Genomic DNA, 25,410 nt, shown 5'->3' with positions numbered 1-25,410 from the left:
CTTAGGTTCTTGATTCTCCTACAGAATTCAGAATTTTAACCTATGGGCCTGCCCTATCTTTATCCATATTTAGTTAAAATCTAATAGAACAGCGGTTGCTAACTCCAAAAGGCTTGCCCACCGACAGTTCAATCACTTGCCCTTCACAATTTCCGAAGAATGGATCAAGCTTTGCCCTCTCCCTTATAGGGCCCTCTCTTTGTATTGCCTGAGGAAACATTCCTGAACATGTTTGATAAATTCAGCCATGGATGATCTATCTCTCCCGTTCAACCCCATTCTCCTGCCTTCTCCCCATAACCCCTGTCACTTTTATTAATCAAGAATTTGTCAATCTGCGCCTTAAAAATACCCAATAACTTGACCTCCACAGCCGCACGTAGCATGTATCCCACAGATTCATCATCCTCTGACTAAAGAAATTCCTCCTCCTCTCCTTTCTAAAGGTATGTCCTTTTATTATGAGGCTATGGTGACTGCTCATAGATTCTCGCATGTGGAAATATCCTCAGCACATCCATTCTATCCAATATACAATTTCAATCCCCCTCATCCTTCAAAACTCCAGCAAGTACAAGCCGTCATATGCTCATCATATGTTAATCCAATCATTCCTGGGATCATTCTTGGAAACTTCCTATTTTCCCTCTCCAACACCAGTATATCCTTCCTCACATATTGGGCCCTAAACAGCTCATAACACTCCAAATGCATCCTGACCAGTGTCTTATAAAGCCTCAGCATTATACAGGTGCACAACCTTTTATCCGACGATCTAAATAACGAAAACCTCCGAATAGCGGCCATTTTTTCGGTCCTTGAAGAAAGGTCCTTGAAAACGTTCACCGAGGGCGGCCCGCAGAGGTGACAGCGGAACCTCCGGTCGGTCCTCGAAGAAAGGGGAACTAAATCCCCATTCATAAAAGAGGTGAGGGTATATTGCGCGGGAGGGTTAATAATTGACAATATGCTGCTACCTGCCCGCTGAGTTAAAAAGTTCCCACGGTAGACACGATACACAGTGTATCGTGAGTCTTGTGTGGGAACTTTTTAACTCAGCGTGCAGGCAGCAGCAAATTGTCGCTCCCTTCAGTTTCACCCCACCTACACCCCTCTGCTTCCCGGCCATGTGTGTGACCCCTTCCCTCCCCTCTCCAGCTCCCCGCTCATTGCACCGGCGCAGGGGCTTTGCACTGTCTTCAAGTCGGCAAGATGCTAGCAGCACAGTGCAGTCACCGGAGACGTCAGGACCAACGGGACACCGACCCCCAGGCCCACTGCAAGCACGGAGATCCCAGAGACCCACAGCCAGCAGCAGCCCAGCCCCGTTCCAACTCCAGAGGAAAACTGCAAACTGGCCGGAGACGTCAGGACCACCAGAAGCCGCTCCCCAATGGGCCGCTACGGCGACAAGTGGCAGTTCGCCCACAGCCCGAGCTGCGCCCTCTCATCGGGACACCAACCCCCAGGCCCACTGCAAGCACGGAGATCCCAGATCAGCAACTCCAGCCCAGCCCCGTTCCAACTCCAGAGGAACACGCAGTGTATGGGCAGAAGCTGATAGTGTGCAAGGTACTTCTCGTTCTTCGGGTCGCGCAGCTCGGGCTGTGGGCGAACTGCCGCTTGTCGCCGTAGCGGCCCGTCGGGGAGCGGATTCCTCTGGAGTTGGAGGGGGAGGGGGGTATTGTGCTGTTTGATCGCCCCCTACTATTCCAGGGACAGGGAGACAGGACGTTCACCAAGGGTGGCCCGCAGAGGTGACAGCGGAACCTCCGGTCGGTCCTCGAAGAAAGGAGAACTAAATCCCCATCCATAAAAGAGAAGGTGAGGGTACATTGCGCGGGAGGGTTAATAATTGACAATCTGCTGCTACCTGCCCGCTGAGTTAAAAAGTTCCCACAGTAGACACGATACACAGTGTATCGTGAGTCTTGCGTGGGAACTTTTTAACTCAGCGTGCAGGCAGCAGATTGTCGTTCCCTTCAGTTTCACCCCACCTACACCCCTCTGCTTCCCGGCCATGTGTGTGACCCCTTCCCTCCCCTCTCCAGCTCCCCGCTCATTGCATCGGCGTGGGGGCTTTGTACTGTCTTCACGACGGCAATGGCTGCAGGTCAGTGCCAGTCACCGGAGACGTCAGGACCAATTGGACGTCGACCACCAGGCCCACCGCAAGCACAGAGATCCCAGAGACCCACAGCCAGCAGCAGCCCAGCCCAGCCCCACTCCAACTTCTGCCGGGATCAAGGCGCAAACTCGCGACCTTGCGGATATGAGCCGAGCACTCTACCACTGAGCCAGCCATTAAAATCTACGCAAAAAATTTCCATTCCGAAGACCGACAAATTCTGAATTACGAAAGGTGTCTGGTACCAAGGCTTTCGGATAAAAGGTTGTGCACCTGTATCCCTGTTTTCACATTCTAGTCCTCTTGAAATAAATGCTAGCACTGCATTTGCCTCCTTACTACCGATTCGACTTGCAAATTAACATTTTGGGAATCCTCTACCAGCACTCTCAAGTCCCTTTGCACCTCTGATTTCTGAATTCTCTCCCCATTTAGAAAATAGTCTACGCCTTTATTCCTACTACCAAAATGCATGACTGCACACTTTGCTACGCTGTATTCCATCAGCCACTTCTCTGCCCATTCTCCCAACCTGTCTAAGTTCTCCTGCAGACTCCCTATTTCTCTACACTACATGTCCCTCCACCTATCTTCGTATCATCTGCAAACTTGGTCACACAGCCATCAATCCCCTCTGCCAAATAACTGATATACAAAGTGACGAGTAGCAGCTCTAACACCGGCCACTGTGGAACATTGCTAGTCACTGTCAGCCAAGCAGAAAAAGCCCCCTTTATTGTCACTCTTTGCCTTCTGCCATCCAGCCAACCTGCTATTCATGCCAGTGTCTTCCCTTTGATACCAAGGACTCTCATCTTCTTTAGCAGCCTCACATGCGGCACCTTATCAAAGGCTTTCTGAAATTTAGTTTTGCAGCTATGTGCAATCTCCTGGCATATTTATTCTTCTAATTCCTGTTGACTATTGGGGGGCATATAGTATACTCCCAACTAGATGATAATCCCCTATTTATTTCTCAGCACCCATTTTGCCTCTCTGGATGAACCATCAATAATGACACCTCAGATTACTGCCATAACATTCTCCATAATCAATAAAGCAACAACTCTCCTCTTTTACCCCCAGCTCTATCTCTGCTGTTGCACTTGTATCACGAAACATTAAGCTGCTAGTCCTGCCCTTCTCCTGGCCAGGTTTCCGTAATTGCTACATGTCCCAGTCACTTGTACTTATCCATATACTGAGTTCATCCACTTTAGCTGTCAGGCCATTCACATTAAAATAAATGCAGTTCAATCCAACAGTCCTTCCTCGCTTCCTGTCATGCTCCTACCTTTTCTTTCCATTGAACCTTCCTTATATACTTCCATGCTGTCACCAGGCTCAGTCCTGCATCAGATCTCGCACCCCTACCAATTTAGCTTAAACCCATCCGTGCAGCACTAGCAAACCTGCCTGCCTGCCCTCCAGTTCAAGTGCAACTTATCCCTTTCATAAAGGTCACCCATCCCCCCCCCGTCTGAAGCGTGGAGTCCATAATGACCCAGTGTTGGGCGAGGAAGATGCGCTAATCAGAGGGATACAAGGATGTGAACAGTGGAACTGGTAAAACGACTAGAGTGAGGGAGAGGGAGAGGGAGAGGGAGTTACTTACAATTAGAGCACTCTATGTTTGGGTGGAGAATCCAGTAGTATGAATTGTACATTAGCCAATTTTGACAGTTTTCGAAGAGGTTCTCAAAAGAAGCAACGTGTTATTATTTTCCAAAATGTCAGAGACTGGAGGGAAGGCCACTGTAACTTGCAAACCATTAAATCTAACTCGTTTATTCGAAGAAAATAAAGAAAAACAGGAAACCACAGGTCAGTGTGCCCTACATTTTTTGTTGGAAAAAGGCTAGAATCTATTATTGAAGATGTAATAGCAAAGCACTTTGAACCATTTCAGATAATCAGGCAAAGTCAATGTGGTTTTTTGAAAGGAAAAAAAAATGTTTTTAATCAATTCCTTTGATGAACTAACACATTCTGTGGAGAAAGGGGTAAAGGTGTACCAAGATTTTCAGAAAGCATCAAAGGTTATTGGGAAAAAATAAAAACTCATTATGTTAGAGGTAACATTTTGCTATTGATACAGATTGATTGGCTAACAGAAAATAGTAATAAGACAGCAATGGGTCTTTTTCTGGTTGGCGTGACACATCAGTGCTGGGTCCTCACCATTTACAATTTACATAAACAATTTGGATGAAGGCAACAAATGTATCTGCTAAATTTGCTGTGAGACAAAGATACAGTAGGTAAGAAATAGAAACATAGAAAATAGGTGCAGGAGTAGGCCATTCGGCCCTTCGAGCCTGCACCCATTCAATATGATCATGGCTGATCATCCAACTCAGTATCCTGTACCTGCCTTCTCTCCATACCCCCTGATCCCTTTAGCAACAAGGGCCACATCTAACTCCCTCTTATTTATAGCCAATGAATTGGCCTCAACTACCTTCTGTGGCAGAGAATTCCAGAGATTCACCACTCTCCGTGTGAAAAATGTTTTTCTCATCTCGGTCCTAAAATAATTCCCCCTTATCCTTAAACTGTGACCCCTTGTTCTGGACTTCCCCAACATCGGGAACAATCTTCCTGCAACTAGCCTGTCCAACCTCTTAAGAGCTTTGTAAGTTTCTATAAGATCCCCCCTCAATCTTCTAAATTCTAGCGAGTACAAGCTGAGTCTATCCAGTCTTTCTTCATATGAAAGTCCTGCCATCCCAGGAATCAGTCTGGTGAACCTTCTCTGTACTCCCTCTATGGCAAGAATGTCTTTCCTCAGATTAGGAGACCAAAACTGTACGTAATACTCCAGGTGTGGTCTCACCAAGACCCTGTACAACTGCAGTAGAACCTCCCTGCTCCTATACTCAAATCCATTTGCTATGAATGCTAACATACCATTCGCTTTCTTCACTGCCTGCCGCACCTGCATGCCTACTTTCAATGACTGGTGTACCATGACACCCAGGTCTCGCTGCATCTCCCCTTTTCCTAATCGGCCACCATTCAGATAATTGTCTACTTTCCTGTTTTGCCACCAAAGTGGATAACCTCACATTTATCCACATTATACTGCATCTGCCATGCATTTGCCCACTCACCCAGCCTATCCAAGTCACCTTGCAGCCTACTAGCATCCTCCTCACAGCTAACACTTTCCCCCCAGCTTTGTGTCATCTGCAGTTGTGATATGAAGATAAGGAGGCAACAAAGATATAGGCAGGCAACATGAATGGGCAAAGATGTTGTAAATGAGGAATAATGTGGGAAAATCAGTAATTGTCCATTTTGAAAGGAAAAACAAATGTTGATCCAAATTACAAAAGATTGCAAAAAAAGGAGAGATTATGTTGTATTAGTCACAATTGGCTAGTATTAGTCCTAAGGTCATGGAGCTATGCAGCATGAAAACAGGCCCTTTGACCCACCTTGTCCATGCTGACCAAGTTGGCATACTGGGTTAATCCCATTCGCTTTATCCATGCCCCTCATGATCTTGTACACCTCAATCTGTCACCCCTCAGCCTCCTCTTCTGCAAAGAAAAAAATCTCAACTTATCCATCCTCTACCTGTGCCATGCCGACAATTCCTGGACACTTCCTGATGAATCTCTTTTTACTCTTTCCAACTTATTGACATCCTTCCCATAGCTGGGCAACCAGAACTGCACAGTAGTCCAACTGTGGTCTCCCCAGCAACTTTGGTTAGCTGCACCATGATGCTCTAACATTTTAACTCAATTCTCTTCCCAATGAAGGGAAGCATGCCAAATGCCTTCTTTACCACACCGTCCACCTGATTTGCTACCTTTAGGGAACCATGCACCTATACTTACAGATCATTCTGCTATGTTGTAATTAAAAGCAGAATTGGCCTGGGGAGCTGAGTAAGTTGTTCTTCCTAATTCATACGTTATTCATGAATGAAATTTAGTGCAGTCAAAATACAACTTTCAAGATGACCTCACATCTACCAAAGGTCAGCTGAGAAAATTGGTCGGAAGAGATCACTCAAATTTAAAAGTAACAATGATGTGGGTAACGGTCTCAAGAGCAAATGAGATGATAAAGCTTCCAGCACTGCTTAAGACTCGATATCAATGGTTTTAATGATTTTGCAAATCTGTGATTTGAAGCTTAATCTGCTATTTGTTTCAGTTGAAGCCCATTGCCAGAGAGAAGGTTGGAAACGGTCACTGGGGAATGGAGGTTCTGATGGAGAACAAAGAGAAAATCTTTGATATGTTTAATATTCAGTTCATTTGAAATTGAATGTCAGACAATCAGTTTGATCATTTAAAAACGATTGCAGATTCAAGAGAGGTGGGAGTGAAGCGGAACTGGTAGTTGTCATGCTGAAAGCAACATTTTGTTTTCATATGTTACTGATGGGCTGCATTTGGAATGATAAATAGGAGAGGGTGCAAATTATAGTTTGAAGGGCCTTCAGTGAAAACAATGAACATAAGAAAAAGTTATTGGAAATATATTTCCTTCCATAATGCATAGATCAAAATGACCCCTTTTGTCCCACCCAGCTGAAAGACAGTGGAAAGACAATGAGGAAAGTATGGTGATAGCACAAAGTATAGCACAAAGACGGAAGGACAATCGAAACAGGCAAGCAGATATAGGTTAGAGCTATCATAATCATATGTTGTCAGAAGCAGCTTGATAAGAAAATGTTTGGCAGTGGTAAAAACCTGATTGAAGGGATTCAAATAATGACATGAAAGACATGAATTTGGAGCCTACCACATGTTCAAAGAAGAAAGGGAGTTTGTAAAATGAAAGGATCAATGATTGATTTTTGAAGGGGGGGGTGGTAAAGACAGATTTGAAAGCCAAGAAGTATTAACATGATTAACTAATGCAGGGTCAAGAAGGGAAAGTGGTAGTTATCAGTTAAAGGCCTCGGGCAGTTGGATTCATGGGTAAAATAAGTATTAGACAAAATCATAAAATAAATGAGCGAAGGAAGTTAGTTTAAAGTGAAGGAAGGAAGAATGTTTGCAGTTTGGCTCTGTGGCAGCTGACTGAATGGTCTCTATCTTGAAGACAAATTATATAAAATACAATTTTTAACAAAAATATACTGTAACAAATGCTAAAAAATATATAATTCATTTTTCAGCAAGCTGATGTTTGGGATAATCAATAGGCATATGGAAATAATAATAAATAGAGATAACAAGCTAAATTCAAGAATCTCTAACAAGAGGCCAAGGAATTGTAATTAATCCCAGCCCACTGGTTGCAATGTAAATAGCATACCAGCTTCATGCTGCCTACTTAATATAAACACTTCAAGGTTTATTAAATGCGTTTAACATCATGAACAGTTTGCAATCTTTCAAGCTCCAACGAAAAGTTGAGTTTCTAAAATATTAAGATTATTTCTCTCTCCATAGAACTGCTATTTCTGATAAAGGGTCCCAGATCTGAAATGTTAACTTTCTCTGGGCAGACTTGGGGGGGGGGGAGGTGGCTAATATTGCAAACGTTATGACGGAAGTGTCCAAAACTCCAGACTGGACAAATATATTCTAAGCCATAGAACGGGTGGATCTCCAGAATTTACTCATGGATGACTACTGCCATCAGGCAGCACTGACCCAGATAAACATTACAATTATCCCATAACCCCATTGTATACCATGGATCATGCTTGACTTAGTGAGTGTTTCCAACACTTTATGTTGTATTTCAGATTTATAGCATTGCATCTTTTTTGATCTTCATTGAGCATTTCCACATTTGATGAGCTGAAAGCAATTAAAATTAGTTACCATCTGCAGGAGATGAACTATTTTGTACAGTGGTATCTGTCAGCAGTTACCACCAAAGTGAAGTTTACTTGGGACATAACGAAAACTAGTACAAGATGGGGGAGAGAGGATAGCAGAATTTTTGGATCTTCACCGAAAGGCTTCATTAAGAAAATAGAAAGTTGGAGAGGTGTCTAATATCTACAGACTCTCAGATGCGTGGTCAAAGACTAGCACAAAAGATGTTGATGGTGGCCAATACATTATACTTTATCCTGCACTTGCTGCAGAATGCATAACCTGTGACATAACCAAACACATCAAAGATGGTGAAGAACCAAGCCAGGCCAAAAGGTAAGAATGAGTGCAGGCATGAGGTTACACACAAATTATGTTACATTAGAGAAATTAATATATTGACTGGGTATAAATTGCTGAGAAAGGCTGATGCATTGGGAAATCTGCCTCATGTCAAATGTCAAAGTGTATTGACAACTTGAGAGAGCACAATTTGAAGCTCATTCTCACTTATGGAACTTGCAGCTGTCTCCATTTACAGAAATGATGAAATATCTGATGGTTGATACTGAAGCTGAAGCAGAAATCGCCAAAAGGTTGAGTGAAGCAGTGCACTTTTGTCACCATGTCTGTGGGCTTGCAGGATGTCAAAGTAGTTTCGCACTTTTCCTCTAACAAGACAGAGCATAAATTGGTGGACTCATAAATTGTCTCATGATGGGTCTTCAATCTGAAAGATTAATTATGTTTTCTTTCCACAGATGCTGCCTGACAAGACTTTTATTTCAGATTTCCCTTGCCCATTCCCATTCCGACCTTTCTGTCCTGAGCCTCCACAATTGCCAGAGTGAGGCTACATGTAAAATGCAGGAACAGCACCTCAAATTTTGCTTGGGTAGCTTAGAACTCAATGGTATGAGCTTTGAATTCTCCAATTTTCGGTACGTAACCAACAATCACACATCCACCACATTCTCTTATTTCCTCCTCTCTTCCCTGTGCCCTGCCCAGATGCACACACATTTCTCACACTATCATGTCCCTCTTTCCACTTCCCCTCATCCACTTCCATCTATATTCTTTCCTTTGGCTTCACATTTCCCTTCTCACTGACATCCCTTTGGCCTCTTTTCATCTTTGGCCTTTGTCTACCCATCTGCCAATATAACCCTCCCTCACCAATATCCACCTATCACTTGCCAGGCTTAGTCCCGCCCCCACCCCGACCAGGCTTCTCCACCCTACTACAACTAGTCTGAACATGGATCCTGACCTGAAATGTCACCTTCCCATATTTTCCATGCTACCTGATCCACTGATGTACTCCAACATTTTAGTTTTTATTTGCAAAAGGAGAGGGTTGGACAAACTTGGATTGTTTTCACTGGAGCTTCAGAGGCTAAGGAGCAACCTTAAGTGCCCAAGATAGTGAGGGGCTTAGATAAGGTGCATAGTCAGAGTGGAAATATCAAATAGTAGAGGACATATCATAGAACAGTACAGCCCAGGAAAAGCCCTTTTGGCCCACAATGTTCATATCTAACATGATTCCAAGTTAAACTGATCTCAACTGCCTGTACATAGTCCATATCTCTCTATTCCCTGCACTTGCATGTGTCTATCTAAAAGTCCCTTAAATTCCATATCATACCTACCTCCACACCACACTTAGCAATGCGCTCCAGGCTCCGACTACTCTCTGTATAAAAATGTTTACCCTACACATCTCCATTAAACTTCCTCCTTCCACCTTAAAGCTACACCCTCCAGTGGTGGACATTTCTACCCTGGAAAAACGGCCCTTACTGTCTACCCAACATCTCTCATAATTTTAGTTACTTCTATCAAGTCTCCCCTCAACCTCTGACGTTCCAGATAAACCAATCCAAGTATGTCCAAGCTGAAACCCTCTAATTGAGGCAGCATTTTGGTAAACCTTCTCTGCACCCTCTCCAAAATCTCCACATTTTTCCTATAATGGGCAATCAGAACTACATGCAATATTCCAATTGTGGCCTAACCAAAGTCCTATCCAGCTGCACCATGATTTCCTGACTCTTATATTCAATACCCCTAGCAATGAAGGCAAGCATACCATATGCTTTCTTTACCACCCTATCCACTACCCACCTTTAGTGAGCTATAAACACAGACTCCAAGATCCCTCTGCACATCAATGTGGTTAAGGGTCTTGCCATTAACTGTATACTCTGTCCTCTTTTTCAACCTCCCTAAGTGAAACATTATCTCCATCTGCCATTTCTTTGCCCAATACTGCAGCTAATCTATATTCAACTGTATCTCCTGATAGCATTCCTCACTGTCTGCAACTCCTCCTGTTTTGGTGTCATCAGCGTACGTACTCACTAACCCATCGACCCTCTAGGTCATTTATATATATCAAAAACAGCAGAGGACCCAACATCCTAATTAGATAAGTCCCCTGTTGTGTGCTCCACTGTAACTCATCCTCCTTTCTCATCCAGCAACTTGTCCACTTTTGCTTTGCCTCTTAAAAATCTTCCATTTGTGGTGCATTGCATGGGAACAATCTATTAATGTAATCCAAGGACGCGGCTTGTGCAAAATCTTTGCAGTCAGCTAAATAATTTTCACCTATTATTTTTCTACTCCCACTGGAGGTTTGGCAATTGAAATAACTTTTATAGGAAGCAAGGACTTAGAATTGTAGCAACAACCAACAGAAATCAAGCAACACTTTTCGTAATGTCTAGCCTACAAGTTGTTTTATGTGTTTAAGAAGGAACTGCAGATGCTGGAAAATTGAAGGTACACAAAAATGCTGGAGAAACTCAGCGGGTGCAGCAGCATCTATGGAGCGAAGGAAATAAGCAACGTTTCGTGCCGAAAACCTTCTTCAGTGGTGGTTCAGGTGGGTTGCTTGCATTTTTCCGAGCGAGGCTTTCAGTATGTACTGCTACATAAAGGTAGGTATAACAAAGCATATTTAATCAGACAGTAAAATCCATCACTCTGTGAAGTTTAGATTTTCATAAAAGAGCAATCGTTTTATTACTGGTAGCAATTCAAGCATAGATTGTTTTTTCACGAATTGGCTAATAGGAAATGTAATGCAAATTAAAACAAAACAACATTGTTAAAGAAGAAGATAGCAATTAAAATTTTGATTTCTGTCTTGTACAAGTACTGAGGATTTGACAAAGAAATAAATTAAGAAATAAAAATATAAACTGAGCCCCTGATGAGTCACCTTACCAAACGCTTCAATATAACCATGAAAGAAAATATCCACAAATGCTATCACTTGTGAATGCTAATACATCTTTTTTTTTAAAACCCTTTGAAGAAACACGTACATCTGGTGTCATAGAATAGCAGCCAGATCATGGCAAGTTGCTATGGTTTCATTTCAGAGCTAATAACCATCTATTTTTAGAAAAGGGAAATACAATTTAACTGAAAAATTCAGAAATACCTGTAACTAAAAAGAACAGAAAGGAGTCACAAATAAATATAGTATGAAAATAGTAGAAACTGTTGACCTTCACTTCCCGCTTAAGAAAAATACTGAAAAACATTCACGGATCAAAATCATGCTTCCTTTGAAAGTGCAATGGCTTAAATGTGATATAGCAATTATTTTGATGATAAATTGATTTTTGAATTAATTACTATAATGTTATAGTTTAGATTTTTAGCCTCTTCCTTTGTATTAGCCTCTTCCTTTGGTATAAGTTGCACATTATAGCTGTCAGAGTGGGAAGGAGAACATCTTGGGGAGCTTTATTTTCTGTTTTGTTGCCATTTTGAACTTTAGCATGTACTGTACAAGTGTGAAACAAACACCAAGTATGCAAAGAATGAAATTAGCATTTCTTTCTCATTTCCTTCTGATGCTTGGCTTTTTAATAATTACTGCAGCCATTTATCCTTCATGTTCTTGTATGCATTAATCTAAAATTAACGAATGTTATTCTTTCTTCGTAGTATAGCAACAAATGAACAATACAGACTTCCTCAAAAATACACTGATTTTGTGTCTCCATTTGGGCCACCCTTTATTTCCTTTTTATGTTACCTTTAGCTGCTGTTCCAATGGGATATCATAATCATGTTCCTCAGGCAATATATAGAGGTTGCTACATGGAAGAGGGCAAAGCTAAATCTACTCTTAGGGAAGGGTAAGTGACTGAAGCGTCTGTGGGTGATTCTTTTGGAACCAGCAATCACTGTTTTGTTAGCTATTTTAAATAGTTATGAATAGAGGACGGCCCCACAAATTAAAATTCTGATTGGAGGAAGACCAACTGATGGTATTAGACAGGAACTTGAAGAAATTGAAGCTGGAAAAAGGAGGCACGGGGCATATATAGGAAGCTGGGATCAAGTGTATCCATGGAGGAGTTTCAGGAACTGAGGAGCATACTTAAAGGGCCTGTCCCACTATGGCGACCTTATTGGCGAGTTTAGGAGAGTTTGCGCTCGTCACAAGCTCGCAGCATGGTCGACACGTGGTCGTAGGTGGTCACTGGTAAGTCTCCTTCATGGTCGAGAGGAGATCCGCCATAGTGGTTACTACTCGCGGCCTCAGTTTGGTCGCGGACAATTTTTCAACAAGCTGAAAATTTTTCTGCGAATAACAATTGGTCGGCATGGAGAAAATCGATACTTTTGAATTCGTAGTGCAGTGGTAGTGGCGTCGCCATGTCGTTGTAGGTAGTCGAGGTAGCCGTAGGTAATCTCCTTTGCTGACCGGGCATTTTAATTGGCTCATTGGGGGAAAAAAAACTGTAAGCACGAGTTTTCAGAACCAAGGAAAACCGACCGGTATCGCTAAATGCCCGCTAAACTTCACAGCTGTGTATCTCTGGCTTACTAAAAGTTGGCTGGCTAAATTGTCTCTACTCCTTCTTTCCCCCCCCCCTTCTCCCATCCCCCCTCCCCTCCCCCCGGTCTTTTAAAGGACTTACCATACACTGTGCCAGCCGTCTTTAACCTTCCTGTTCATCGCGGGTATCACCTTGGCTTTGCACCATGTGAATTTCAGACAGCGCTCTCCCGCTTTCCCTGGCCCCCGCCTTTGCAGTGTGTGTGTGTGTGTGTGTGTGTGTGTGTGTGTGTGTGTGTGTGTGTGTGTGTGTGTGTGTGTGTGTGTGTGTGTGTGTGTGTGTGTGTGTGTGTGTGTGTGTGTGTGTGTTCAGCGCTGCCGGTCATTCCAGCTCGCGGTTTTTCAGGCGAGTGCCCCCGAGCTTGAAGGTCGCAGACAGTTTGCTGAAAAGTCGCGTAAGTGGGACAGGCCCTTAAGAAGGACATCAGAGGGGCAGAAAGGAGGCAGGAGATAGCTCTGGCAGAAAATATTATGGGAAATCCAAAAAGATTTTATAAGCACATTACGGGAAAGTGATAACTAGAGAGAGAATAGGCCCCCTTAGAAACCAAACCTTAGAAGGGGAACTTGGGACAGTTAATAGAAGTGTCTTGAAGACACTCAGTAGTACAGTCGAGGAGATGCCGAACATATGAAGGTGGATAAATCTCCCAGGCCTGATCAGATATATCCAGTGACATGGTGGGAAGCGAGAGAAGAAATTGCAGGCACCCTGGCTGAGATATACGTCATCATTAGATGCAGGTGAGGTGTTGGAAGACTGGAGTGTGCTCATGTTCTGTCTCTATTTGCAAGGAAAAGCCTGAAAAGTATAGACCAGTGAGCCTAATGTGAGGGATAAGATATATACACGTTTGAATAGACAGGAGGTGATTAGGGATAGTCATCATGGTTTTGTACGTGGAGGATCATGTCTCACGAATTTGATTGAGTTTTTTTACGAACTAACCAAAAAGATTAATGAGGGCAAAGCCATGGACGTTGTCTATCTGAACTTCAGCAACGCATTTGATAAGATTCCACATGGTGACTGCTCTGGAAGGTTAGATCGCATGGGATCCAGGGAGAATTAGCCAACTGGAGAGAGAATTAGGTTCATGAAAAAAAACAGAGGGTAATGGTAGAAAGTGGGTGGCATCATAGATAGCAACGATAGTTATCAGCAGGATCTTGATCAGTTGGGCAGGTGGGCTGATGAATTGTTAATGGAGTTTAATACAGATAAGTGCAAGGTGAAGTCATACCAAGGCAAAACCCTTCGTAGTGAATGATAAGGCTCTGGAGAGTCGAAGAGCAGAGGGATGTAGGGGTACAAGCACATAGTTCCTTGAAAGTAGCGTCACAGGTATATAGAGTGGTCAAGAAGGTTTTTGGCGCAGTGGCTTTCATCAATCCAAGTATTGAGTATAGAAGTTGGGATGTTATGTTACAGTTGTACAAAACATTAGTGATGCCACATTTGGAGTATTGTGTTCAGTTTTGGTCACCCTGTTATTGGAAAGATGTTGTTAAGCTGCAAAGGTTCAGAGAAGATTAACAAGGATGTTTGCAGGACTCGAGGCTCTGAGCTATAGGGAGAAGTTGAGCAGGCTAGGACCTATTCCTTAGAGTACAGGAGAATGAGCGGTGATCTTACAGATGTGCCCTAAGATCATGAGGGGAATAGAGAGTAGAGTAGGGGAAACAAGAACCAAACAATTAAGGTTTAAGGTTAGAAGAAAAAGATTTAATAGGATCCTGAGGGGCAACGTTTTCACACAGAAGCTGGTTGGTATATGGAACAAGCTACCAGAAGAGTAGCTATGACAGGTACTATCACAACTTTTAAAAGACACTTGGACAAGTACATGTATACCAAAGGTTTAGAAGGATATCGATCAAACATAGGCAGGTGGGACTATTGCAGGTGTGGCACCTAGATCAGCATGGGCAAGTTGGGCTGAAGGGCCTGTTTCCATGCTGTATGACTCTCTGACTATTTGCAGACATAATCGAGGAACACGTTAGTGAATTGAATAAAATTAATTGGAAATGTAAATACAGATGTTTGAGTCAAGTTTGAGATATTTTAATTGTCCATTAATATTGGTTTGAGACTGTATAAAAAAAACCCCCACCCCATACATCTCTTTTAAGCTTTCCTCTTCTCATTTTAAAGCTATGCCCACTAGTATTTGTCATTTCAACCCCAGGAAGAAAGATTCTATCTACCCTATCGATCGCTTCGCCCAACACCTCCGCTCAATTTGCATTAACCAACCTGATCTCCCAGTCTCCAATCTCCAATTTAGCACACCCTTTTGCTCCCTCTTTTGAGGGTAGCTAAGGAGGCCAGGGCTGGGCTGGCTTAAACGCTGGGCAGGCGGACGAGAACAGCAGTATGCCAGGGGAGCAGGATCAGGAAGAGCTACTGGGTGTCGTGGGCCACTACATGGCTCCTCCACGCGACCATCTTCCCAACAAAAGCCCTGCAGGAGCAGGCCTTTCCAGAGGCAAATCCGCAGGCAGCTGGGTCAGCAGACTCGCAGACAAGCAGCGAATTCTACAGACTTAGAGGGAGAGGAAAGAAGATGTTACCGCCTTTGCTCGCCTTTTCCACGGATTATACTCTCCCAGGATGAGACTATCCCATTGCACTACCAGGGTGCTGACGCCTAAGATGTTCCCAATTTGGGATACTCGAACTGAAACAAAAATGGTGCATATAGTTTCACCTGCCCGCAACCCCAAATATATGGGGCTATGCAAACCGCTGCTGCTAAGGGGAAGCTGGGCTGGCTTAAACGCTGGGCAGGCGGACGAGAACAGCAGTAAACCTGTGCGCCTCATGAAGGCAGGCCATGGAACGAGCAGGACATCGCATCCAACACCCAGCTGGCAGCACCCCTCGGCATCCACCAGCGATATCAAACAAGGACTGGTGAAAGCCTGGCGACCGCTTCACATTACCCCCAAAGTTCTTTTTAGACGGGGCCCAGAGCGGAGCCGTGGGAAGATGCGCCGCCCCACCGACAGCACCAGCATACCAGCAAACTACGCCTTCATGAAAAAACAACAAACATGGAGGTAGGTAGTCTGGTTCCTCCCAGTTTACACTAAACAAGGGTGTTCTACTAACTGCGTGGGGGGGCATTTACACTTGTGGATAAAGCATGGGATGCTGTCACAAATAACTAAAATATACTCAACAGTCTTAGAGGATAAAAACGAATTCAAATTGGGCATGTTATCGCCAGTTCAGCAATGCGCCCAAAGGGCATTTTTTCTCTCTAAGAAAAGAGAAGTGAGAAGGTCAAGCTGAACTAGAAAGGCTCATTACTTAACGGATCATGGGAGTAAACATGAACCATTGGAATTTGTATCGAATATATTCACCAAAACTACAAAAGACGGTGAATGTAGCATCATCATTGATCTAATATCACTAAATAAATCTGTTGAGTATATACACTTTAAGATGGAGACGGGTTTTTGTCACTGCCAGACATCTGATCTCCCAAGGATACCTATGGGGAGCATTGATATGGAAGATGCTAACTATCTTATACCCATACACTAGGATCATTATAGATACCTAAAAATTTTTACCTGGATAATGGATATCCCGGTTAGGGCAACCATGGGAGCATATAGCATTCCCTATGGTCTAACCTCAGCCCTAAACTATTATAAATGGCCATGAAAATATTAAGAAAACAAGCATAATCATGGCATATATTGGATGATATCCTCATATTAGGGGAAACAAAGGAATTAGCTGTGGCAGCAGTTCTAGCTACGAAACAGCTCCCTAAAGCTGAGGTTTATCCCACGCCCAGATAAACCAGAATTGAAGCGTTAACTACCAAGGATTATCTGGGCTTCAATAATAATTCCGTCCATATGACTGTTACTTTGCCAAGGTACTTGGGTCACTATAATCAAATCATGAATGTACCCACTGAAGCTATATCACAATTAAGGTGGTGGGCAGACATATATTTGGCATAGTTTTCAGCCCTATTATCATCACCAATCCCAACTTGGTTATTAAAAACCGATGCCAGTACTTTAGGCTGGGGAGCAACTAAACTCCATATCCAGCACAGGTAACAGATGGACCAATTCACAAACATCGTTACTACACATACCGGGCATCAACTACTTGGGATTGGTGATCGCCTATTGGGCTAAAAAGCATATGCATTTCAAATGCAGCACGTACATATGTGGTTACGGATTGATAATACTATGGTGGTGGCTTATATCAACCATATGGGGAGCATAATAATCATTATTGTGCAACAAATTGGTCAAACAAATCTGGCAATGGTGTGTCAAAAGACATTTTAACTATCAGCTGCCTATGTCCTAGGAAGCTAGAACACAGTGGGAGACACCATGTCATGGGGTAAAATTTATGATTACATTGAATAGATGTCAAACCCAAAATATCTGCTAAAGTTATTAAGCAGTTTGAAAGCCAGATATCAATTTGGTTGCACAAGACGGAATCACCAGTAACCCATGTATGTGACTTAGGAACCAGATTAGAGGCAGCAGCGATAGATGCCTATACGCTGGAAGGGGGAATTTCTGCTTTGCCTTCCTCCCTTCTGCCTCATCAGACGGGCACTTCGCAATACAGATGGGATCTGTCTCCGAGATATTGAACGTGCCCGACCGGCCTACACAGCCATGGTTCCCAGTTCATCACGACACGGTGGGCGAGTCACCTATGGATTTCCCTAGTGGACCATGGTTGCTGACTCAACCCAGTATCAGGCACAAGCCACCCATGCCAGGGAAACATCAAACTCCTGGGTGCAGGTTTTGAATAGACCTTACCAGGGACTGGGATTATCCAAAGGAACCATTACCACCATGTCGGCATCCCTGCGAACAGTCACTAAAAGCTAACATGGGTAAAATACTGCCACGACGCAGGGACAACGAACTATTCAACCACTGACGTATTGGAGTTCCTGGAACATCTACACCATGACTAAAAGGTGAGTTACAGTGCCGTAAATACAGCATGGAGCGCCTTATCTGCTTATCTAAAACAGCATGTCAGCAGAGCATGGGATCCCATCCACTGAAGGTAAACTTATGAAGGGCAACTATAATATAAGCCCCAAACACCCAGGTATATACCCATGTATGGGATATTGGTGTGATATTGACATATCTCAGAGAATGGCACCAGCCAGATCCCTCAGCTTGCTTAATCTATGTTTTAAAAAACGCTCATGCTTATGGCTCTCGTACACGCTCACAGAGTCCGGTCACTCCATAAACCAGACTGGACAACATGGTGATTACCCCAGACGCATCACGTTCATATTTAGGTCTGGTAAAATCTAACTCGCAGGTATATGGGACTAGGCGAGATTATGAGTTCGGCACGAACTAGTAGGGTCGAGATCGCCTGTGTTTTCCGTGCTGTAGTCGTTATATGGCTATATGGACCAGGAACGCCCAATTCACTGGTGGGATTCCGGGCCTACCCACCAGAGTCCAGGTTGAGTGTGGTGACCCATCTACTACTATATATAGACACAACCCACAATCTTAGAGGGAGAGGAAAGCCTATGGGTCAACCACAGTAACCCAAGACGGGGTACGAGCCAAACCACTCCAAGGTGGCTCAAACAGGTACTGAAAGCTGCCGGAATAGATAATAATACATTTAATCCCATTCCACTAGGGCAGCATTGGTATCAGCGGCTGAACGAATGGACATCCCGGATGACCACATTTTCAATACAGCAGAATGGTCAAGGAAACGGCGTTCAGAACATTTTTTATTATAAACCGTTGATAAACCTGATTTAATTGCAGGAGAATATTACAAACTGCAATATTAATTTAAGCTCAGAGGAGCTCTTTTATGTTGTTATTGTTAACAAATACCTTTCTGTTTCTTTTGAAAGCAGATCCACTGGTTGATTACGATAACACTTCCTCCCTCATAAACTTCGGCAGTGAGTGAAATAAAAACTGTTACACGGTTTGAAATCACAGACCTTTGAAGTCTTCACGGAATCACTCACGTGACTCCGAAGTAAAATAGTAAGATTAAACGAGTACTTACCAGTATGAAGTTTGATCTGTATTTTATGAGGAGTTACGGTGAGGGATTAAGTGCCCGCCGCTCCCACCCTCATTATATAGATCAAACTAATAAACTGAGGTCTCGTGATCTTTACTATCTTACTTCAAATATTGTGTCTATTCTGTGATTTCACACCGCTGCTTCGAAGTATGCCGCATGCGCAGTAGAGCTGGGTTCTTCACTTAATCCCTCACCGTAACTCCTCATAAAATACAGATCAAACTTCATACTGGTAAGTACTCGTTTAATCTTACTAATCTCTCCTAGCTGTTTTAGTGGCAGAGGTCTAGTTGTCCTGGCTCTTAACTCTGCGATGCCAACATGACTTCAAGGAAATCCGCAAAATCTCTTTAATCATTCATTTGATAATCCTATTAATTCGACTACTCCTGCAGTCATTTTTTTCCCACTGATGTTAAATTTCTTTTTACATCTACTGATTCAAAAAAGGATTAAAATGGTTCCATTGTATTTTGCTGACAGGTTTATATGACTGTGACTGTGATCAATGTTATTACTGTTCATGTTCCCCAAGATATAACGTTGAGAATAGCTTATTCAGATGGCTTCTATAAGAAGAAAGCATCTAATATATCTCACCAGTTGATATTACAAGGATTTATCGTTCTTTTTGATATGAATGATTCTGCCTTACAGATGGTTAGATAATTGCTTTATAATAAGGTGCACTGAGGTCTGCCAGCATTCACTTCTCCAACTCCCAGCACAGCAGAGACTTTCTCTTGTCCCCCAACAAATTCACCCTGTCCAATCTCATATCAATCTGCAGTAGGTGTGTGGTAGCAGTTGGGAACTTTACTGTTTAGATTTAATTTATCCACAATTTTCAATTTCTGCAGCACAAGGGTAATTTCATTGTCCTATCTGGGACGCATGAAAATAAACTCTCTTGAATCTAAAAATATGACATATTAAAGTGCCAGTTTTAATACCATTCTTCCTTTGTGAAACATGCATTCTAAGTTATAATCCTTAACCCAAAAGTTTTTTTAATAAAGTGTATGATTATCAATACTCCTTGAGCACATTTTATTTTAAATCTATAATGTTAAATATAGATTCATAGATCTTTCAATTATTTTATCTTGTTGAAATGGCAGGAGCGCTGAATGTCAGAAAATTTTAATCCACTTTATTTTATGAATTTGATTTGTTATATTTCGATTTTTAAAAGTAGCCTTGCTTTAATGCTAAATGTTTGATGAAAAACAGTAAATGTATTTTCCTACTATTATTTACTAACTCATCAATGGGAAAAGACTGCAGCCTCGAGATTAGTTGGAGCTTCCAAACATCTGTTAGCCATTCCTTGCATGGCAAATCAACAAATGTTTTGCTCACAGGCCCATTGCCAGGATATTCAGTGGCACAAAAGCTTCAAGAACTCATGTGCCATGAATTTGTTTTAGGAGCTTAGGATTGTCTAATGCATATTCACCAGTGCAGTGTCTGCAAACAAAATCTGGTACATCTCGAGTGAGTGGAAAGATGTGGTGCAGTGAACTGCAAATGAGAGAGGCCCAGTGATAGGGGCACTATTCATTAAGTAGAACTATCAGAACAAATATTAGTAAGAAAAGCTGATGCAAGGTTATCCAACAAGGATTGAAGATATGGGTATGAGAGTTGGGAAAGAGTCACTTGCCAACATTGCAACAACTTTTTAAGAGGGAGGAGTTGAATTTGGTATATTCAGCAGTCAGGAATGACAGTGGCTAAGTGAAATGTTGCAAGCTGGTGTTTTATTGACTTTTGAGTGGGTGCGGGAGTCAGTAAGCAAGTGGGATAATGCATAGTTGGGTATGGCAGGTCTGCATTCAAGGAGGTATTAGGTATTGGGGTTTGTCAGGCCGAATGGTCAGAAGGAGATGGGGAGGGGTTAGATAGTTGGGTGAGATGTATAAGATGAGGAATTGCTGATGGAATCTGGAAATCATGAGTATTTGGGGGCCGGAACCAAATTGGGAGGCAGAGAGATAAATTATTTAAGATTGTTAACCTAAGGCAGACTCCCAGTGATGATTTGAAACCTAATCAGATGGGCAAGTTTAAATATTTGTATTTGAATAAGTCCTCTGAAAGCTCCACAAACATTATATCAACTTAAAGCAACGGGTGTAAGTCAAGAATGTTTGATTGTTTTATGCACTGGGAATGGAACAATAAAAATTTCACATGCTGCAGCTTAACAGGCACATTAGCACAACAACGCAGCAGATAAATATATGATAATCAATAACAAAATAAATTATTATTAATATTTGCAAACCAGATCACAATAGTGCAAACCGAAATACCTAGTATAACCTAAACAAAGTGCATAGTAGATCATTGGTGAGCTACATTTGTGGTTAGATTGTGCAGGGTGGTTGTATTGTATTGTATTCAAATTTATTGTCATTGTCTCAATTTGAGACAACGAAATGAATTTCCCTTACAGGCAGTATCATAAAAAAAATCATTAAAAAAATAAATAAATAATAAATAAATAATAAAACATATTAAAAATAGAATTGAAATTGAATTTAAAAAAAAGCACAAACACAGAAAGTCCACGACACAACATAACATAAATGGCACCAAGGTGAGGATGGCACCATAGTCCAGCCAGCCTCCCCTCCGTGTTCATCCGTGATCGGGGCCTTCCGAGCACCCGCAGTCGCCTCCCCGGGTGGCCCGATGTTCAGGCCCTCACGCCGGGCTGGTGGAACGCCGACGCCGAACCCCGACGGTGAGCATCCTCCTCCTCAGCGGCCGGACCTTCTGATCAGCCGCCTCCCGCTGCCGGAGTCCGCAGCTCCTGAGTCCACATGCCGAGCCGGGCAGAGTCACAGGACCCCGCGCTGTCCATCAGCGCCGCCCGCGTTGGGAGCTCCGCAAACTGCAGCTCCAGGATGTCAGTGCAGCAGGTCCAGCACTCCGGGCTCCAGATGGCGACCCCCGGTAAGGCATCGCCAGCCCCGCGATGTTCCAGCGCTGTCCCGCCGCTGCTGGAGCTCCGGTCGATCCCGCCAGGAAAGGCGCCAATCCAGGTAGGTAGGCCACTGTGGGGGGAGGGGGGGGGCGAGGACGCGACTCGAATAATAGTCGCGTCCTCACCAGGGAGTGGCTGAAGGACGGTATCCCCCGCACCGTGCCCTCTTCCCCCACATAAAAACTCAAAAGTACAACACCGGTGTAAACTGATAGTTATGTCAAGAAGCTATTCTTGATCCTGTAGGTCATGGTTGTCAGGCTCCTATACCTTCTTCCCGAAGGTAGCAGTGAGATGAGAGCATGGCCAGGGTGGTGTAGATCTTTGATAATATTAGCTACCTTTCCAATGCAGAACTTCCTGTAGACCTCTGCACCATTCTTTGATGGTGGGGAAATCAATATCTGTGATGGGCCGGGCAATGTCCATCACTTTATCCTATGCTTCCTTTGTTCCTGGGCTTTTGAATTTACAAACCAAACCATGATGCAACCAGTCATTATGCTCTCTTCTGTACATCTGTAGAGGTTCCTTAGAGTTTTCTGTAACATACCAAATCTTATCAATCATCTGAGGAAGTAGAGGTGTTGATGATCTTTCTTTGTGATTGCATTATTGTGCTGGGGCCAGAGATGACTGATGGCATATGCATTTCTTACATAGTGAGAAGAATAATGCCCAGATTGAAAAGGAGGCAGTGACTATCATCTTCACTGGTACAATTCCACAAGTTCTTCTTGGGAAGACCCTCCACATTTGTGATGAATCATGTTACTTTTAGACCAAAATTAGCTCTCTCCCACATCCCCAAGATATGCTGGTTGTTATATCATTTGGCTATTGTGAGTGAGTAGTTGCGTGAATTAAAGGAGTGTTAATGGAAATGAGTGAAAGTAAAGGGAAACAAGGGCAGAAAAAAGAGATTGGTGGATTTGCTCAGACTGGAATAAGCTCAATGGGATGAATGACCCAGATTTTGAATATACTGTATATTCCATATGAAATTAAATTTGTAGTCTGATAACTAACTGACAAAGACACATTATGGAAGTTAAGTCCTAAAGGACTCAGCTAGCTCATTCAGTGATAGCACTGCTACACCATTCTTGGTCATGCACAATGCATTTTCCACCCATGCTGTCTCCTTGATATTTCAGTGTCTCTTCCAAATGTTGATCAACATCGAGGTGTGCTGATTCCTCAGCAGAAAGGAGATAGTAGGTGGAAATCAGAAGGTTTTCTTGGCCAAGTTTGACCTGGTGCTATGAGAGATCATTGGCCCTGGAATCAGGACTCATGGGGCAACTTGTTTGCACCTGGAAGCATCCTGTTACCACGTCGGGTAAATCTGTCCTCTCAGTTAGACATCCATACCAAGAGAATGTGATGCAAGAGCTCTGTATGTGTGTGTGTGTGTGTTAGTACAACCATGGAAGATTGTTGCTTAATTATTATGTTGGACAGCTTTCCTAGTTTAGTCATCATTCCCCCAATGTTTCTAAAACATCATATGAGGTCAAATAGGCTGGGATTGCCTTGTCCAAATTCCAAAGACAATTCAAGTGATTTCATCAATTATTTAAGAAGTTAGATTACTTCAATGTTTCCAATTATTTCTTAACATTGTATTGTGTGTTTAATTAATTACAATTTCAAACACATAATGATTTTGTAACAAAAAACAATTACTGCAATCTTAATAGGTTTGTCGCTGAATGTCGGAGATATTTAACATCTGTATGGAAAAGCATTGCAGCTTTGACAGATGTCTGCCTCTATTCCCAGCTTTGTCATCTGTCAGAACCTGTCAGTGTGCTCCAGAGGTGGTGGGCAGTAGGGGGGGGGGGGGGGGGGGGGGGGGGGGGGAGAAGAGGTGGGGTCACAGCACAATACTGCCAAAAGCCTGCTCACTACTGGTGCCTCACAATGCTGAAGTGGCTGTCCCTTGAAGTGGCAGTCAGCTTGATTGATTCTCCAATCCAACTCAGTAAAGTATACTGTAGGTGTCCATGGTCTTGGATAGTGAATTTAAAGGAAATTTGGTTTGTTATTTTGCAAAGAATCTTTACAGCCATTTGAAAAAATTGTTGAGCAATAAAAGCTCTGCATGTGCAAAATTAAGTTATCTTTTGCTTGAGGTTTCTGTAAAAATGGCTAAGTAGTCAATACATATTTGGTCTTCCACTCAATGCACTGTTGGTATGATGAATATATGCCTCACTCAACAATTCATGCAAGGCTTTCAGAAAATCCACAACCTAGACTGTAAATGATGGTGACAGTGACACAGATACATTATAATGTAAAGGTTCCAGAAAATCTGTAGAATGTATTAACTGAATAGTTTTGGTCTTGGACTTTTGAATCATATTGCATGTTGGCTGGAATACTACGAGTTTTATAAAAAACTGCCACTAATGTGATGAAATATGTAATTAAATAACAATTTCAGATCTTATGGATTGAACATGCACATGATTTAAAAACTGCAGGAATGCACTTTTGGTCAAAATATTCTAAAAATCATTACCTCTACTTTGTTTCAATGGAATGCAGAAAACACCGTGTTTGTTAATGGATTGTAGCAGATCTGCAGGACTTTTATTGTGGGTGATTTGTTCATCATCTGAAATGAAGGTTAAACTCCTTTTATAATTTACTTTCACATCCATGGGACAAATCTACAACAAATGCATTTTCCCATCATGTCAAATCAAAGTAATCCGTAAATAAGTGGAATATTTTAGAAAAATAGTGGTAATTTTCAACTTCGCCTTCAACATGATCCCACCACCAGTCACATCTTCCTATCACCACCCCTTTCTGCCTTCTGCAGACCACTCCCTCCGCAACTCTTTGGTTCACTCATCCCTCTCCCAACGCCCTCCCCCCTCAGGTACTTTTGCAGGAGATGTAACACACCTCTTTCTTCACATTCATCCAGGAACGCCAGCAATAGACAACAGACAATAGGTGCAGGAGTAGGCCATTCGGCCCTTCGAGCCAGCCATTCAATGTGATCATGTTTGATCATCCACAATCTGAACCCCGTTCCTGCCTTCTCCCCATATCCCCTGACTCCGCTATCTTTAAAAGCCCTATCAAGCTCTCTAAATTCCAGAGTATACAAGCCCAGCCGCTCTATTCTCTCAGCATATGACACTCCCGCCATCCCGAGAATTAACCTTGTGAACCTACGCTGCACTCCCTCAATAGCAAAAATGTCCTTCCTCAAATTAGGGGACCAAAATTGCACACGATGCTCCAGGTTAGGTCTCACTAGGGCCCTGTACAACTGCAGAAGGACCTCTTTTCTCCTATACTCAACTCCTCTTGTTATGTAGGCCAACATGCTATTTGCTTTCTTCACTGCCTGCTGTACCTGCATGCTTACTTTAATTGACTGATGAACAAGGAGCCTCAGATCCCATTGTACTTCCCCTTTGCCCAACTTGACACCATTTAGATAATAATTTGCTTTCCTGTTTTTGCTACCAAAGTGGGTAACCTCACATCTATCCA

General features: G+C 42.9%; 1 protein-coding gene across 1 annotated transcript in view; it reads right to left on the bottom strand.

The window, feature by feature from the left end:
* Window positions 1-25,410, bottom strand: part of LOC129703105 (cilia- and flagella-associated protein 47-like) — a 422,488-nt gene that overhangs the window by 64,349 nt on the left and 332,729 nt on the right. The window contains exon 57 of the mRNA XM_055645303.1: window positions 24,419-24,514. Within this exon, the coding sequence (XP_055501278.1) occupies window positions 24,419-24,514 (96 nt within the window). The remainder of the gene's footprint in view (window positions 1-24,418; window positions 24,515-25,410) is intronic.

The sequence above is a fragment of the Leucoraja erinacea genome, chromosome 13, assembly GCF_028641065.1.
Source record: "Leucoraja erinacea ecotype New England chromosome 13, Leri_hhj_1, whole genome shotgun sequence".
Classification (NCBI taxonomy): domain Eukaryota; kingdom Metazoa; phylum Chordata; class Chondrichthyes; order Rajiformes; family Rajidae; genus Leucoraja; species Leucoraja erinaceus.
The sequence above is the reverse complement of the archived record's forward strand: the minus strand, read 5'-3'. Positions and strand labels throughout refer to the sequence as shown.